The sequence below is a fragment of the Argentina silus genome (assembly GCF_951799395.1).
Source record: "Argentina silus genome assembly, chromosome: 2".
Lineage (NCBI taxonomy): Eukaryota > Metazoa > Chordata > Actinopteri > Argentiniformes > Argentinidae > Argentina > Argentina silus.
Window position 1 is genome coordinate 10,503,740 of NC_139656.1, and position 16,557 is coordinate 10,520,296.

The 16,557-nt window shown below is 40.1% G+C and overlaps 1 protein-coding gene across 1 annotated transcript in view; it reads right to left on the bottom strand.

Moving 5' to 3' along the window:
• The window catches only part of ddx10 (DEAD (Asp-Glu-Ala-Asp) box polypeptide 10), a 58,051-nt gene that overhangs the window by 28,845 nt on the left and 12,649 nt on the right, over window positions 1-16,557 (bottom strand). The window contains exons 11-13 of the mRNA XM_083690026.1: window positions 14,812-14,899; window positions 11,208-11,296; window positions 10,442-10,775 (exon numbers count right to left, since the gene is read on the bottom strand). Coding sequence (XP_083546152.1) covers window positions 10,442-10,775; window positions 11,208-11,296; window positions 14,812-14,899 — 511 coding nt within the window. The remainder of the gene's footprint in view (window positions 1-10,441; window positions 10,776-11,207; window positions 11,297-14,811; window positions 14,900-16,557) is intronic.

The window sequence follows — 16,557 nt, forward strand, 5'->3', positions numbered from 1 at the left end:
GCAACATTATGTTGTGGGGATGTTTCTCTTCAGCAGGGACTGGGCAATTGGTCAGGATGGAAGGGAAAATGGATGCTGCCAAGTACACCCAAATTCTTGAGGACAACCTGCGTCCCTCTGCTAGACAGCTGAAGATGGGCAGGTCATTCACCTTCCAACACGACAACGATCCCGCCAATAGAACAACGCAGTGGCTTAAGGATAGAAAGGTGAATGTCCTTGAGTGGCCAAGTCAGAGCCCTGACTTAAATCCAATAGAAAATCTGTGGATGGACTTGAAGAGAGTTTTCAGGCTGTACGACAAATATAGTAACTATTTCAAAGCGGTATGATGACTTTCTATAGGCACTGTATATCTGGGGTTTTAAACACGTGTACAGACTATTTTCTGTAAGAACAATATCACAATATGCTCCAAATATCACAATATTTGATAACACAGAATATCGGCCCAACATAACATAAACAAAGCACTCTGAAGTACTTTCAACTGTTCATCTTTAATTTTTATGCCTGTATCTGCATTTTCAAGAATTCCTTTACATGAAAAGCGAGTATGTGTCCGAGAACACATGATTCTCTTGACAAGACCAAAGCTGAGGGTGAATATACTTTTCTTGGCATATTACAGCTATAGTCCTCTCATATCCAGAGCAATATAGAGAGTGATTTTGCCTTAGGTGTTAATAAAACAAGCCCTTGGAATAGGACTTGAGTTTAACCAGCAGTAGACTCTGCTGAGTTGGCACTCAGCAAGAGGCAAAAATACTGCATGCAAAATTATTACGACACTGTTTTCAATCTTGAATGACCCAAGGCGATGGTTCATCTTTGGCTGGGTTTCAGACTTGCACATTTTTACCACACAATTTATATCAGAGCACTTGCTAAACCATATATTGACGTATTTGGGGCCAATTGGCATGGTTATGCATTTTACGGTTCAATAAATGATGTAATTTCTCCCTTGGGGACATTGATCGCCACCCTCAATTAGAAATAACAGATTTTTGTAAATGCATTTGCAACTAAGAAATACGAGATTCAAAATGATGCAGTATTTCACTGAATTAAATACAGCCAAAAGAACTTGTGAAATATGAAACAATTATTATTATGTTGGGATGCTCCGTCATGTGAAAAGATGCTCCATTTCCCCCAAACCGAAATGAAGAGAACTATTGTTACTACTGTTTCTCTTCTCACCATCAATCTAATTAAAGCTCACTTTACAGTCATTTTCATAGAAATGGATTGGAAATCTCCAGATTGCACCATCAGGAGGTAGTGCTAGTGCCATACATTCTGAGAATCCTATTCAAAGCCACATTGGCCATTCAGAATACATTAAGAAATTAAATGAACTGCTCTGAACAACAATGGACACTGGCAAAAGAGCAGAGATTTGTGAGAACATGAGGGGAAGGCAATAACGTCTGTGGTGTTGCCTCATTTAACGTCTGCATTCTGTGGCAAAGGTCACTTCACAGACTTAGCAAGGTGATCACATCAGCAGTACCTCATAATCTGAAATTCTCTTTGTCCCTCTTCTCTTGTCAATAAGTAGGAATCTACAAATCCTTATAACTCCCTGTCATCCTCCTCAGTTTCTATCTCCCCACTGAAAAACTCACTGGGAAGAGGTGGAGTTGTGCTTCTCACCTCAGGACCTAATTTCCTTAACCCTCCCCGTTTAATAAGAGCTTCCCACAGGAGGCACAGAAACTCCTAGAGATTCTGAATGAGTCGATGGAATCTCTTTGGGGGAGTTATTGCACTGCATTTTTAATGGCAAAATTATGGGCCCCTTAAATAAAAATTCTTGGAGAAACCAATTTGAAAAGAAATCCAATATCAGCAGTTTCCAAAGGCGCACAGCTTCTGTATGCATTTGAAAAGATTTAAGGAGATACAAGCCATGAAGTAAATTCTAACCCCTCTATATTTCATCATCTTTAAAAACAAAAATAGTGTGAGAAATGTTTGATCCTGATTTAGTAGAGCGTCCGATTCACAGTGTTCCTGAAGGCTTTGGGATAGGCAATGCCACAGGATTGCTGATACAGCCAGAGCCATGGAGACATTGGTTTTGGCTACATGATCAAATGCCCTCAAGGTCAGTATGTTTGCATCGGCTAGTAGATATAATATAAACAGATATGACAGGCAGATCATGCCTCGTCACACAAGTCATGTAAGAGATGTCATCCATAACTTTCCACCACATCTACAGTTTTCTAAAAATTAGTGCTGTCAAAATTAACGCATTAATTCTTGCGTTAATTCTAAATATTTAACGCGTTAAAAAAAATGTAACACAATTAACACAGCTGCGTTTTGTTTACTTCCTGTGGCGGCTGACCTATGTGACGATGTGTGCCACCAAACCATCCTGGCTAAAGATGGATAGGGACGAAGTTTTAGGCGGAAAGTTTCACTTGCCCGACGGATCTTTGGAGAAAACAAAAGTAATCTGCACAGTTTGCAAAGTCGAATTTAATTACCACAGAAGTAATTTGTCTTTGAAATATCACTTCAAAGCAAAACACCCTACCCAAACTATCTCTACAGGGCTTCGCCAATCTACATTACAGGAGTGTGGTACTCGTGGGCAAATAACAAAACCTGTAAGTGAGAAGGTAACTAATGCTTTGGCTAACTGGATAGCTAAAAACTGCCGCCCAATTAGCATAGTAGAAGATGATGGACTGAGAGAAATCATTCAAATTGCATCGGGAGACAACTCTTATAATCTAGCCTCGACAGGAACCATCATGTCAAGAATACACACTTTGTATGAAGGTGAGAGGGCACGGAGGATGAACATGCTTAAGCAAGCAAAGGACATTGCTCTTAGAGGGGACCATTGGACTCCTGTGAGCAATGACAACTACTTGGGCGTCACAGCGCACTTCACTGATTAAGAATGGAATCTGCAATAGTTTGCACTAGCTGCGAGTAAAACAGAAGAGCGACACTATGCTGAGGCATGTGCTGATCATTTTCTGGATGTCGCAAAAGAATTGAAAATCAAGGAAAAGTTAACCACACTTGGTACTGACACTGCTCATAACATGGTTGCAGCCGCGACACTACTTCCATTTGAACACCTGTCCTGCACGGCCCACAGTCTGCAACGAACGGTCACGGTTTCCCTTCACGACAGTGGATTCTAAAGTGTTCTGGCCAAGCATAGTCCATCACATGCTCAGGAATTAAGAGAACAGTAAGTTGCACTTGGACAGAAGCAAGAATCACTCGTTCAGGACGTTGCAACAAGATGGAATTCTACCCTAGAGATGGTCCAGCGTAACAAATTTCCACTGACCATTTCCATGGTTGCCATGTTGACTGCACAGGAGCTTGCCAAACTGCAAAAGCTGGAGGAACTACTTGAACCTTGCAGGTAAGTTAATATTTCTTTCTTCTCTCTCTCTCTGTCTGTCTTCCATGTGTGTGCTGTTTTTCCTCTCTCTCCCTCTGTCGTGTGTGTTCTCTCTCTCTCTCTCTCTCCCCATCTGTGTTGTGTGTGTGTGTGCTGTCTGTGTCTTCATTGTGTGTGCTGTTTTTCCTCTCTCTCCCTCTGTCGTGTGTGTTCTCTCTCTCTCCCCGTCTGTGTCTTCTGTGTGTGTGTGTTGTAGCTCTCTCCCCATGTGTGTTCTCGCTCTCTCTGTCCTCTTGTGTATGTGTGTTCTCACTCTCTCTCTCCCTGTACATGTGTTCTCGCGCTCTCTCCCCCCCTGTATCTCCTGTGTGTGTGTGCGTGTATGTGTAGCATACGGACAGGAAGGTTGTGAGTGTCTTTCTCTGTGTAATAACAATTTACTGACATGCTTAAAACATCTTGTGCTTTCCATTGCCAATATGTGACTTAACTGCTGGGGGGAGAGCAGTATGTCTCCTGTTCAGTGGTGTTGCCAGCCTTGTGCCACTTGTTCAGAGTTATGGAGCCCTCAGACGATGATCCAATCTACATAGTGAGGTTCAAGACAGTCTTTACCACAGACCTAGCTAAACGGAAGGACAGCACCAACCTCATGGCTGAAGATCACTACTGCACTTGACCCCAGGTTTAAGGACCTGAAGTGTCTTCCCAAAGTTGAAAGGAATGAGGTCTGGGCTTCAGTAAGCAACCTAGTGATGGGAGAGAGGCATGCACAACAACCATCTGCAGAGACAACAGAGAAAGAGCCGCCAAATAAGAGGAGGATGTCCGTCTTCTTGTTGGTTTCTTCTGATATGAATACAGATGAAGGGGAAGAGTCCATAGAACAATGTGTGGACCGCTACGAAGCAGAGCCCAAAATGGACATGGAGGGGTGTCCACTACAGTGGTGGTCAAAGAGAGAAGGAACACATGCCAGGCTGGCACGCATTACACGCAAGTACCTGTCAACCCCTGCAACCACAGTGCCTTGTGAGAAGTTGTTCTCACTCTCAGGCCACATCATCCAAAAGAAGAGAGCTGCTTTGTCCCCTGATAATGTAAACAGACTGGACTGTCTCAGTAACTGGCTGAATGTAAAGGAGGACTAAGCTGAAATATTCAACATTCTGAACTCTCAGCAGAATCTTCCCTTGTTCTTTTTTCATATTTGCATGGACTATTGTGGACCTTTTTGAAATTCAACTGGCACGTGAACATGGAACACATTTTTTGTTGTTAATTATCATTTATATTAGTGCATATAAGAAATGATTGCCTTCTAAGCTGATATCTAATTTTAATTCCTTGATGGTTTTGAAATTCAACTGACACTAAAATCCTAGAAAGCTGGTTTCACAAACGTCTTATAAAGACCCCAGGGAACAGTTTTAAATACGCAAAAAAGAGTAAAATATGTCCCCTTTAACATACAGGCCTGTTTTTTTATTATTATTTCTATTGGTGCATATAAGAAATATGCCTTTCAAGCTGACAGTCAATTTTGATGGACTTAATGGTTTTATTGGAAATCTGTAGTTCACTGGAGATAATCTGTGTTCAAAGTTAAAAAGATGCTATTAAACAATAGTATTTGAATTTAAATGTACTTCCTTTGTGTTGATTCTCCGTGATTTTACATTTAAATATCCATTATTACAAGCTTCAATCTTAAGTAGAAGAAAAAGCGCTTAATCACAGCAAATTGTGCGATTAATTAGTTTTTTAATCGATCGACAGCACTACTAAAAATCATTGTTAAAGAAATATTTACTTTTCAGTATTTTGACAAATATATTCACACTTAAACAAACAAGCATTCAGAGATTCAAGACTAGAGGCATAATGAAACATAATGCTTGGACACATTATCATAGCATATCATATCATAGTAGAAGTTTACTAAAACTCATGGAAAAGGTGATTTATTGTTTGTTCCATCCTTGGACAATTCTGCACTGAGAAACATTCCTCTCCTTGTCAGCTGCGGCTGCCTGTCCTGACACAAATGGCTAAGGGCCAATTAATCAATAATGTAGGAATCAGACACTCATCAATCAATGGATGAATCAATCATTGGACCAAACCAAACAACATTGTCAATTGGTGGTGGTGTTGGTGGTGATGGTGATAGTGGGGTGGGGGGGTTAGAATTACTCTTATCTTGTGGTCTTACCTTTCCTAAGACCACTGACCCACCCACTCCTTCACCTATCACTGGAAAATAGATTCAAGGGGATGAAAATAGAATCATGTAACACTATTGAGATACTGCCCAAGTTCCTAACACCAGTGTTACTCAAATTTGAGAAATGCCTAACTTACATTAATAGTCTCTACCCCAAATACCTGCTTGCAAGTCAAAACACTGCATACCTGCGCCTCGTGCCCATGACCGCATCACAGCCCTTCAGATATCCACAATATAGCACACCCTATTGTATGGTATTGCTTAAACATGCCCTGAAGTTTGCAAGTGTAACAAATGCCACATGTGAACTTTAGCATTCCCCAAAAAATGTTGATACTGGTATATTCTCTAAATGACTTGGGAGAGATCTACAGGATACTGTATAGGGGAGGATGATGTACAAAGGGATTTGGGGTTTTGGCAAAATACAACTGTCTCCTCAGAGTGAGGGTGTGAGGGATGACAAGAGTGCAATTAGCATAATGGAATTGCCATGCAGTACGTTCTCGATGAAAGGTGTCATTTGACACAGAGGACTGCAGACAGGCTCCCGTCCTCTCCTGAGATTGTTATTGCAGGCTGAGGGGCTGCTCTCAGTAGATTGCTTCAATCAATCTTGCCCTCACAAAAGCTGCATTTTAAAGGACACATCTCCCAGGATATGAATGATATCGCTTATTATGTAGGACTGTCACCACCCAAACTCGGTGACCGAGAAAAACGACAGCATCCAGATGCGAAACATTAATAGCATTATCGACATAAACATATTGAAACAGCTGTCCAAAAAGCACTGGCTATCAACTAATGCTTATCAGATTATTGGATATCATAACGCTAATAAGGCCTATCGATATCAGACACTGCACATATGCAAAACATTAACAGCATTATATGACTGACTTATTTCCTTCAAGCTGTGAACAGTCGCTCATGTTGTAGAAAGATTCTACCTAAATGCCAGGAACACACACATAAACTATAAATCATTATTGACATGTTTGATCGTTAAAGAGGTATCAAGTAGCAAGCAGTCAATCAATACAACATAATTCTTGAGACGCCTCTATCTAAAGGAACTTCCTAACCCCTCTAGGGCCAGATCAGGCATGGAGACAGTGGAAGTAAAGTGAGGGGGCTCTGTTTCCTTCAGTCCAATGACAATCTGAGGTAATTGAGCTGAACAGATTCTGGCGGCTGGGGATGAAAGGCTGGAGTGATAGGGGTGAGAACACCCTGATCTCCTTTATACAGAAAGAGATGAAAGAGCTCCTCTCCTAGCCCATTGAGTCTTGACAGAGTGATAGAAAACGCGCTTTGGTGATGAAATTTCACTTCCTAATGTTATAAAAATAGGTTTTACCAAAACCATATGATCCTTCATGTTGTGAATCGTTCAGAGGGGGATTTCTCTAACCTTTCATTAACATTGTATCCAAAAAGTCTGATTTTGTAAGCTAATACATCCGATAATAATCATTGACCACTGACCATTGACAGAGTGGTGGTTGTCATGTTGTGGTGGTCATCTTCAAAGTTGTTTCTGCTGGTCACAAAAAGCTAAATAGGGATGATATGAGCTGAAGTAAAAGGCTAAAAAGAAATCCTCGGCATATGCTCAGTTGACAAAGAAACATCCGTTTTTGTGAGAAATCTTTGAAAAAGAAGACTCATTCCGCGTTAATATAAAGGCTTATACTAGAAAATACTATACGTCATGTCTCAAAATCAATATCGATCTTACCTCTGTATTGCTTTATATCCTACAGATTCAATAAGAAAGATGACGAGTTCAATAAGAAAGTGAGCCTGTCAGGTAGCCTAGTAGTAGTAGCCTAGAGCTAATTAGTTGGGATGCTATTTTCCAGATTTTTTACCACTTTTTCTGTGGCCTCATGTCACCCTTATTTTGTCCATTCTTCAAGGGTAAACACTCAAACAACTTTTTTTATAAAGCATTTCTGCTTTATTCATTGGGATAGAGACATTAGAGGTTGACAGGAAGGATGGGTGAGAGAGAGGAGGGATGATATGCAAGATATGTCGAGGGTCGGAATCGAACCAGGAACCTTGTGATTATGTGGTATGCGCATTAGTTTTGCTACGCCACTAAGCACCCATACACAAATAACTTTTGAAGGGATTATGATAAACATGCAGTTTGGACCATTGGTTTTCTTAGAGGAGAGTCCACACAATGAAAAACGTATTATCTTACCCATTGGTCAGAAAAATGCATTTTTGATTGAACAGGTTGATGGCTAGGCTTTCAGAGGAGATAGCTTACTTAATGAGATTGACGTCAGTATCACCTTTAATAAAAGTTGGGCAGTCAATTATAAACACTTCACCATGTCCATTCTTCAGGCTTTCATTTGGAGAGTAGAATTGCTACTAAAACGGTCTTTCCAAATACAACAAATTAAGTTAATTGAAATGAAAAGGGGTCAAGTCAACAGGAGACTAATTTCATATAGAATGCTCCCACGGGACATGCCTGTACAAATTGAAGAAACTGCACAGTAGTTATGTAATGCAAGTGGTACCATTGCCTTCAATCCATACGGATGAGGAGCAGAATGTAAAATCCTCTCCACCTTGTTTGGAGAGTGAATCATGTCTGACTAGAACACCACTCTATAGCCTCCCACACATCAGCTGAAGACACACTACAGTAGCAGCGACCCTCAGCCACCTTCATCATATTCTTAGCCCACTGCAGAGGAGTCAATGAAAGAGTGAGCTAAACTCCCCATGACCTCTACTCAATCTCTCTTTCTCTCTCTCTCTCTCACACACACACACACACACACACACACACTTTTTGCAGGATAACTGGGATGTTTTATTTCAAACTTCACATGGGAGCTAGCCCAATTTGTTTGCCCCAAGGAGCACAGCAACTCCAAATATAAAAGCAAGAAAGGCTTGGAGGGACCCATTTTTCTTCCAAAAAGGAGCAATTCTGAGTCGGCTGACCTCTATTCCTGAGAAGAAGTTCATGAATCTGAATCAGACAAATGTACACTAAACTCATGTCACACTTGAAACAAGTGCAGCTTGGTCTGAATGAGTAAATTAGTAGCCCACTTCTACATGATGAAACGTAGTTGGGCACCGATAGAGATAAGTTCTCTCTCCAGGAGAGAAGTACCCTCTATCAAGAATCTGAAAACTGACATCAATGTGTATACACTGCCAAATATGCACAGTCATTAAGGCCTCTTGTAATATTATGCTTTGATGAAGGAGCTTGCTCCAAAAAGCGTCAGCAATAAAACATTTTTGAAGGGATCAAGTTTCCGTCCAGAATCTCTTTTCTATATACAGTGCCCTAAGTAAGTAATGAGACAGTGAATCATTTTCTCTTCTTTTGGCTCTACACTTCAAACGTTTGGATTTTAAATCAAACAATTAATGTGAGTTTAAAGTGGAGACTCGCGCTTTTATTTGATGGTATTTGTGTACATATTGGTTTCACCATTCAGAAATTACAACACTTTTTATGCATAGTCCCCCTATTTCAGGGTACCCAAAAGTAATGGGACAATTGGCTTGACAGGTGTTTCTGGTAAGTCTGGTGTGTTCTGTCACATCATTTGTGCAGGCATAAGAGAGCTGTCAATGTCTAGTATTGATTTAGGCTTTGCATTTGGAATTTGCTATTGGTGTCTGTCAACTTGAGGACCAAAGAGGTGTCAATGAAAGTCAAGGAAGCCTTTATTAGGCTGAATAATAGAAAAAAAACACAGCCAAAACCTTAGGCTAACAAAAACAACAGTTTGGAACATCATTAAAAATGAAGAAAAAACACAGGTGATCTCAGCAATCGCAAACGGGCTGGTAGGCCAAGGCAGACTTCTACAGTGGATGACCGAAGGATGCTCAGCATAATTAAGAAAACCCCCAAAACAACTGTCCCACAGATCAGGAACACTCTCCAGGAAGTAGGCGTGAATGTGTCAGAGACTACTATCCGCAGAATACTTTACCAGCTAGACACTTCAGTGCAAGGTACAAACCACTAGTTATCTTCAAAAAGCATGGTCAGGTTACAGTTTGCTAAAAAGCCTGCAGAGGTCTGGAAAAGGTCTTGTGGACAGATGAGATGAAAATGATTATGTACTAAAGTGATTGCAAGGGGAAAGTTTGGAGAAAAAGTGATCTGCCCAAGATTTACAGCACACCACTGTGTGTGTGTGTGTATATATATATATATATATATATATATATATATATATATATATATATATATATATATATATATCAATTTGCTAGAAAAACAGATGGTTGTAGGTGTGTACTAGAAACGCATGTAAAACACTATTACAAATGTATAGCCATCTATGTTTCCAGAAAAACCTGGACAGAGAATAATGTTCATACTTGAAATAGCTGAATCATTGGCCATGGTTATAAACAGATGCTTATTTTGCCTGACTGTTGAGATGAATGTTTCTCGTTTGGCAGTGGGACTGGCTCCTGAGTGTGCTTTGACGTTAATTGTGGCTGCTCACTTATTTGGGCATGCTAATTCTACTGTTCCCAAGGCCTCTTACTGTTCACACTGGCTCTGCTGCATTCCAAAATTAGGCACAAAAAAAAACACACCAAAAAAAGCCCACACTTTGAAATGAAGCTTGAAAAGTGATAGCGATATAAAAAGTAGGCCTTGGCTATCAATATAATCTGCTTAACTGAAATTGTTGAAATGTGATGATGTCAACGGTAATTGTTCTTTTGGATGATAATATTAGTTAGGACTAAGCAAGAATTGAGCTACATTACTATTATGATTGACACTACATTAGTAAACAGCATCTCACCTCATGGTCTTGTTCACCCTCCTCCAGACTGAAGACGTCTTTTCGTTTAACAGTCAGCAAGTCCAAGTCCTTCAGATCATCATCCTCCTCATCCTCATCTGGATCAAATAGGAGACCCGTCGGCCGTTTATCTTCTCCCCCCTCCTCCTCCTGATCATCATCCTCCTCATCATCTGAGCTCTGTGACTCTTGGCCTTTCAAGCTGGGGCCCTCTCCTTTGAGCTGGGCCTGAAAGCTCTTCAGGACCTCTTCCTCCTCTTCCTGCCCATCTGCCTTTTGTTTCTGGGCTTTGTTTAGGAATCGCACCCTTGGAGCTACCGCCAGGCCCAGTGAACTGTCAAAAGAACCAAAACAAAAACAAAGAAGCACAAGTAAGACAATCTACGGTTGGTTTTGTTCATTTAAGGATTGATGACAGACAGTGATTGATAAATATGTGTGTCATGTTATAGTCAAAAGGCTGCTCGAGCAAACTACTGCTAAGGCAAAAGCTAATTCTGTGGGAGGCCTCTCCTAATGTACCCCACCATATTCTCTAAAGATTCTCCTCTGCAAAATGCAGTCAGGCCTTGTGCATAATGTTGTGCATTGTGCTCAGTGAACCATGTCATGCACAGCTAACAAGCATATTGTGGCCTGTGTGACATTCTCTCAGGATTGGGACTGGGAGGGCTCAGAACAATTAGAACAAGATATAAGGAAAAGGCTTCAACCAGCAGAGCGATAGCTAAGTGTTTAAAAATGACTTTGTCTCTGCCATACTCACACTGCGTACTCCTGAAGCTTGAGCTGGAACACATCAAAGACATCTTTGTTCTTCATAAGGTAGACAGAGCGCAGGTAGGAGACAAAACACTGCAAATGAGAGCGTGAGGAAAGGTGAGCAAAATTGACGCTGCAATCTCCACATACAATACAACACAGCCAGAACAGGGAGGCGATGAATCACACGGAATGGTGCAGGACTGAGATAAGGCCCTCTTTTACTTCAAGTGAGCTCTTTTCCTCAATAGAAATGTGTTGCCCCATCTCAAATTATGATTAGATGCCTGAGATGAAACAACCCGATGATGCATGAAATGGTGTAAAATAACATTGTTAAAAGACCAAAAAGATTGTGTGCAATGATCATAGCGTCCATGCAGGGATGTTTGTGACTAAGATAAGTGTAATTTATATCAAATCTCATATAAGACATAATGCAGCAACAGAGTGAATGAAGGCAACAAGGTGTCTGCGCTGGAGTATTGTACTGTGTGGAAACATCTATGCTGCTATAAACATCTATGCTGCTATGATAGAATCAAAATTACCCTGCATCATTGAGATGAATTAGCCAATGTGTGTTGAGTGTTCTTCTGCCAACATGGCTTGCGTACAAATCCAGGTGGGAATGTGAGGGCGGTGGATAGGGTGAGTTACAATGATTTTAGCCAGTCCTAAATGGAACCCTGACATCTACCCCTCAGCATTTTCTGGAAATGAATTTCATAGGTGTAAGCACTATGAGCCAAAACACCACCTAGCCTACCAAAGTGCTTAGGTTAAAAATATTACTGATCCTTTCAGGTCTACAAGACATGACTTGGAGCAGGGGTTAGGGGTTCCATTTGAACTGTGGCCAGGTGATGGGGCTGATCATCTGCATTGACAAAGAGATCTAATTGTGTTTCATCGGTCACCAGAACATTTTCCCAGAAGGTTCTGTGCACCAATAAATTGAAATTAGAGCTTTTTGGCAATGCAGATCAGCACTATGTTTACTGATGACCAAATGAAACATTCAAAGAAAAGAACTGTTGTGGGGTTGCCTTGCTGCCTCTGGTAATGGAAGCCTTGAACGTGTGGATGGTATCATGAAACTAAAATATTATCAGGGCATTTTGGAACAAAATGGACACAACCAGTGTCTAAAACCTGGGTCTCTGTCGAAACATACATCCAAAAGCAATGGTTCCGAATGAAACACTGGTGTAGTCTGGAGAGGCCAGCAATGAGTCCTGATCTTAATCCCACAGTATAGCAAAAATCTACAGTATGGCAAGATCTAAAAACAGCAGTTGGTCAAAGGAACCCTTTAAACATCCAAGAATAGGAGCGGTGTGCCACTGAAGAGTGGAAAAAGTGGAGCAAATTGCCAGTAGCAAGGTGCAGCAAGCTCACTGATGTAAGATGCGTTTTGAGGGAGTAATCTTCGCCAAAGGCTGTGCAACAAAGTACTAGCTCTTAGGTGGTAACACTTATATCCAGGCTAATTTGGGCTAAAATGCTTAATTCTAGTTTCAGAATGTTATTTTTGTTCTGTACAGTTATTAAATTAATAATTGTATGAAGAACAAAAGTTAGTTCAATTTTTACTTATTTTTGAAGAAACAGCTAACATTCTGGAGGGTGCCAACACAACTGGCCACAACTGACTATGAACTAAAACCAGGGGATCAATCGGCTGTCTGGCGGGCATGCCACAAAACCTTGTGGCCACTCGTGGTACCGTTGTAGTTCTCACTTGTAGTTCCTGGCCAAATGAGGTTGGTTCCAGCTGGACTTTCATGTTCTACAATTACTTTCAAATACATAAATTCAGACCTTGGCCATCGTAAATGTTTATAGCCCAGATTAGACGATAGAAGCATTTCTCTTACTTCTATAAAGTGCTGACGTCATATGTTAGCACTTACGCCAGCCAGAGCACACACAGAGAATGTGTGAGCAGCTTGAACAGCTGCAACTAGTAGGCTACTGTACATTATATTCTCTGTGCAGTATAGGCCACTATATGAAGCCTAATTATCTTGTATGTTCTCAACAATGGTTCTAACTTGCGACTGCAAGATCATAAGACTAATAGAAATTCTGCAATGATGAAGGAATGATTGTATGATGTCCTGATGTTCTAAAATTACAACTTTGTGATGATGAACCAAGTTGTGAAACGATAATAGAACATTCAATATTATAACGACATGCACAGCTTCAGAATAGTCAGTGATGGGTTATAAGTTTCATAACCAGGCTTAGAAGAGAGACGTTTTTAATGAGTCGACTGATCTAATAATCTTGTCAATCGATGAAGCAGGCCTTGCTTGACGCCATTCGTGAAATCAAGGATATTTGGACCATTAAACTGTGGATTACTTTGCATGATGATAATGGATTATCACCCGTACACATCTGAAGGGATATGAGAGATTATTTTCCATTAAGGGAATTAATTAAAATAATTTTTGGCCACTTGGTTATTGACCAATTTTTGTGACTGAGATGATGTTGTCCCACCGACTGTGTTTTCAACTTTGTAGATTTTTGTCTCCCCAGGCCACAGGGTCGCATTCCTGAGCAGTTTTGTTCCTCTCCATTTGCTCAGTTTGTAATGACAACCTGATCCACACAGTGTGTAATTGATTCCAATGCAAATTCCAATGCAGAAGTCCTATAAAAACAAATATATTAATTCCAAAATTACATTAACTATTATCCTTGCATTAAGATGGATTCAATTCAACTTAGTGAGTGATTTGTTGATGACATTTTTGCATTTTAGCTAATTTTAAGAGTGTCATAGCAAAGGGTCTGAATATTTATGTACGAGGTATTTCTGTATTTCAATTTTAATACATTTACTTTTTTAAATACGTGTTTTTGCTTTGTAATTCTGGGGTATTGTGTGTGGATTGATGGCAAATTCTTTTAATTTAATCCATTTTAAATTGAGTCTATAAAACAACAAAATATGGAAAAAGTGAAGGGGTCTGAATACTTTCCGAAAGCACTGTATGCTCGTTGTGATTGTTATTATTGGCTAAGGCATATTTGAATCATAACATGAACATTAATTTAGGATAGATTATTGTTTAAACATTGAATATGCTTGCATAGTCTACACTATAAATTAGATAGTTATTATTAAAGCTGATCAAACTTAATATCTCACTAGAATAAAGGCTGTGCTTTGGGAGTTGGAGCTCCATCTGTGCCTTCAGAAGGTCTCTCTTTTTTCGCCAGCTTTAAGTTTTTTATTTCTTTGCCAAATGTCTATTTTTGATGTAAATAGAATGCTGTAGACCGGTAATGACAGTTTTTTGTGAATTTGCTTGGTTTTGAGAAACTTAACCCACCAGCAATACCCCTCATCAGGCTACAATAGAAGCGATAGGAGTCCAGATGAGCCTGATGAGGAGCATCACTGGTGGGATACATTCATGAAAACCAAGCAAATTCACAAAAAAAAAAAGTGTCTGTACCCTTCTACAGCATCCCATTTACATAAACATTTTTTAGATTTGTTTATATATATAAAACATTTAAAAAAGTTAATTTATCCTTTAAACCAGGCAGTCCTAGACCAACATTAACACTGGGGAGCTACTGACCCTCTGTGCCCTCTCCTTCTGCTCTTTCTCCTGGGCTAGGAACGCCTCCAACTTCTGCCCCACGCTCTGCAGCTTCAATGGATTAACCCTGAAAACAAACCACATGCACACATACAGTCATGAGAAAAAATTAGGACACCCTATGAAAACCTTTGTCTTCTTCAACATATTCAAACATATGGACATTTGATATTCATTTGAACAATATTGAAAAATTGAGGTAATATAACTAAACAAATACAACTGAAACAAATTATTTAAAAGATTATTGGTAAAATGTAATTAATAGAAATGCAATCTTCTTGTGAGGAAAAAGTTAGGACACCCCTACATTTAGCTCCACTTAAAATGCCTAAAATTATAATAAAGAGCACCACATCAGGTGCAAATGATTAGAACATCGTTACAGAGGATTTTGGAGGAGCCTGTCCTATTTAAACCTCAGATATTTAGTTTGGTTTGCTCTTGATTGTTGAAGTGAGTTGCATCACCATGGCGAGATCAAAAGAGCTCTCTGAGGCCTTCAGAAGAAAAATTGTAGATGCATATGAGTCTGGGAAGGGATATAAAAAGATCTCCAAACTATTCGAAATTGGCCATTCCACTGTCCGGAAAATAATTTACAAGTGGAGAACATTTAAAACCACCACCAACATGGCCAGGTCAGGCCGCCCAAGCAAGTTCAGCCTAAGAGCTGACCGAAAGATGCTTAAAGAAGTCTCCAACAATCCCAGAATGTCATCACGAGACCTACAGGTATCTCTTGCCACAATTGATGTCAAAGTACATGCATCCACCATAAGAAAGAGACTGAACAAGTTTGCATTACATGGGAGGTGTGCAAGGAGGAAACCCCTGCTGTCAAAAAAAAACATCAGGGCAAGACTAAAGTTTGCCAGAGAACACCTAGAGAAAGACCAGAACTTCTGGAACAATGTGCTTTGGACAGATGAATCCAAAGTTGAACTATTTGGGCACAGTAAGAGTAGACATGTTTGACGCAAAACCAAGACAGCATTTGAGAACAAGAACCTCATACCAACTGTGAAGCATGGGGGTGGAAATGTCATGGTTTGGGGCTGCTTTTCTGCAGCAGGGCCTGGTCAGCTCACCATCATAGAATCCACTATGAATTTTGTATTGTATCAGAGGGTGCTTGAGGAAAATGTGAGACCATCTGTTCGAAAGTTGAAGCTGAAGCAGATGTGGACCATGCAACATGACAATGACCCAAAACATTCCAGTAAATCTACCAAGGAATGGCTCAAGAAAAATAAATTGAGAGTTCTGGAATGGTCAAGTCAAAGCCCGGATCTTAATCTTATTGAGATGCTGTGGATTGATTTGAAACTGGCTGTGCATGCAAGACACCCCTCGAACATCACACAGCTGAAAGAATTCTGCAAGGAGGAGTGGGAAAAACTTTCTCCCAATTGATGTCAGAGACCTGTAGACAGTTATAAGAAACGTCTAATTGAGGTTATTTCAGCCAAGGGGGGCAATACTAGCTATTAGGGCATAGGGTGTCCTAACTTTTTCCTCAGTAGGAATTGGCATTATTGTTAATTTTTCGTTAAATAAATGATTACAAAGTTACATTTTCATAGTTTTTTGTTCAATTACATCCCCTTTATCTATAGACATTGTTAGAAAGAAGATAACATATTGATATGTCCATATTTTTAAGAGAATAACTTAATATTTTGGGGGGTGTCCTAACTTTTTCTCATGACTGTATCATTACAG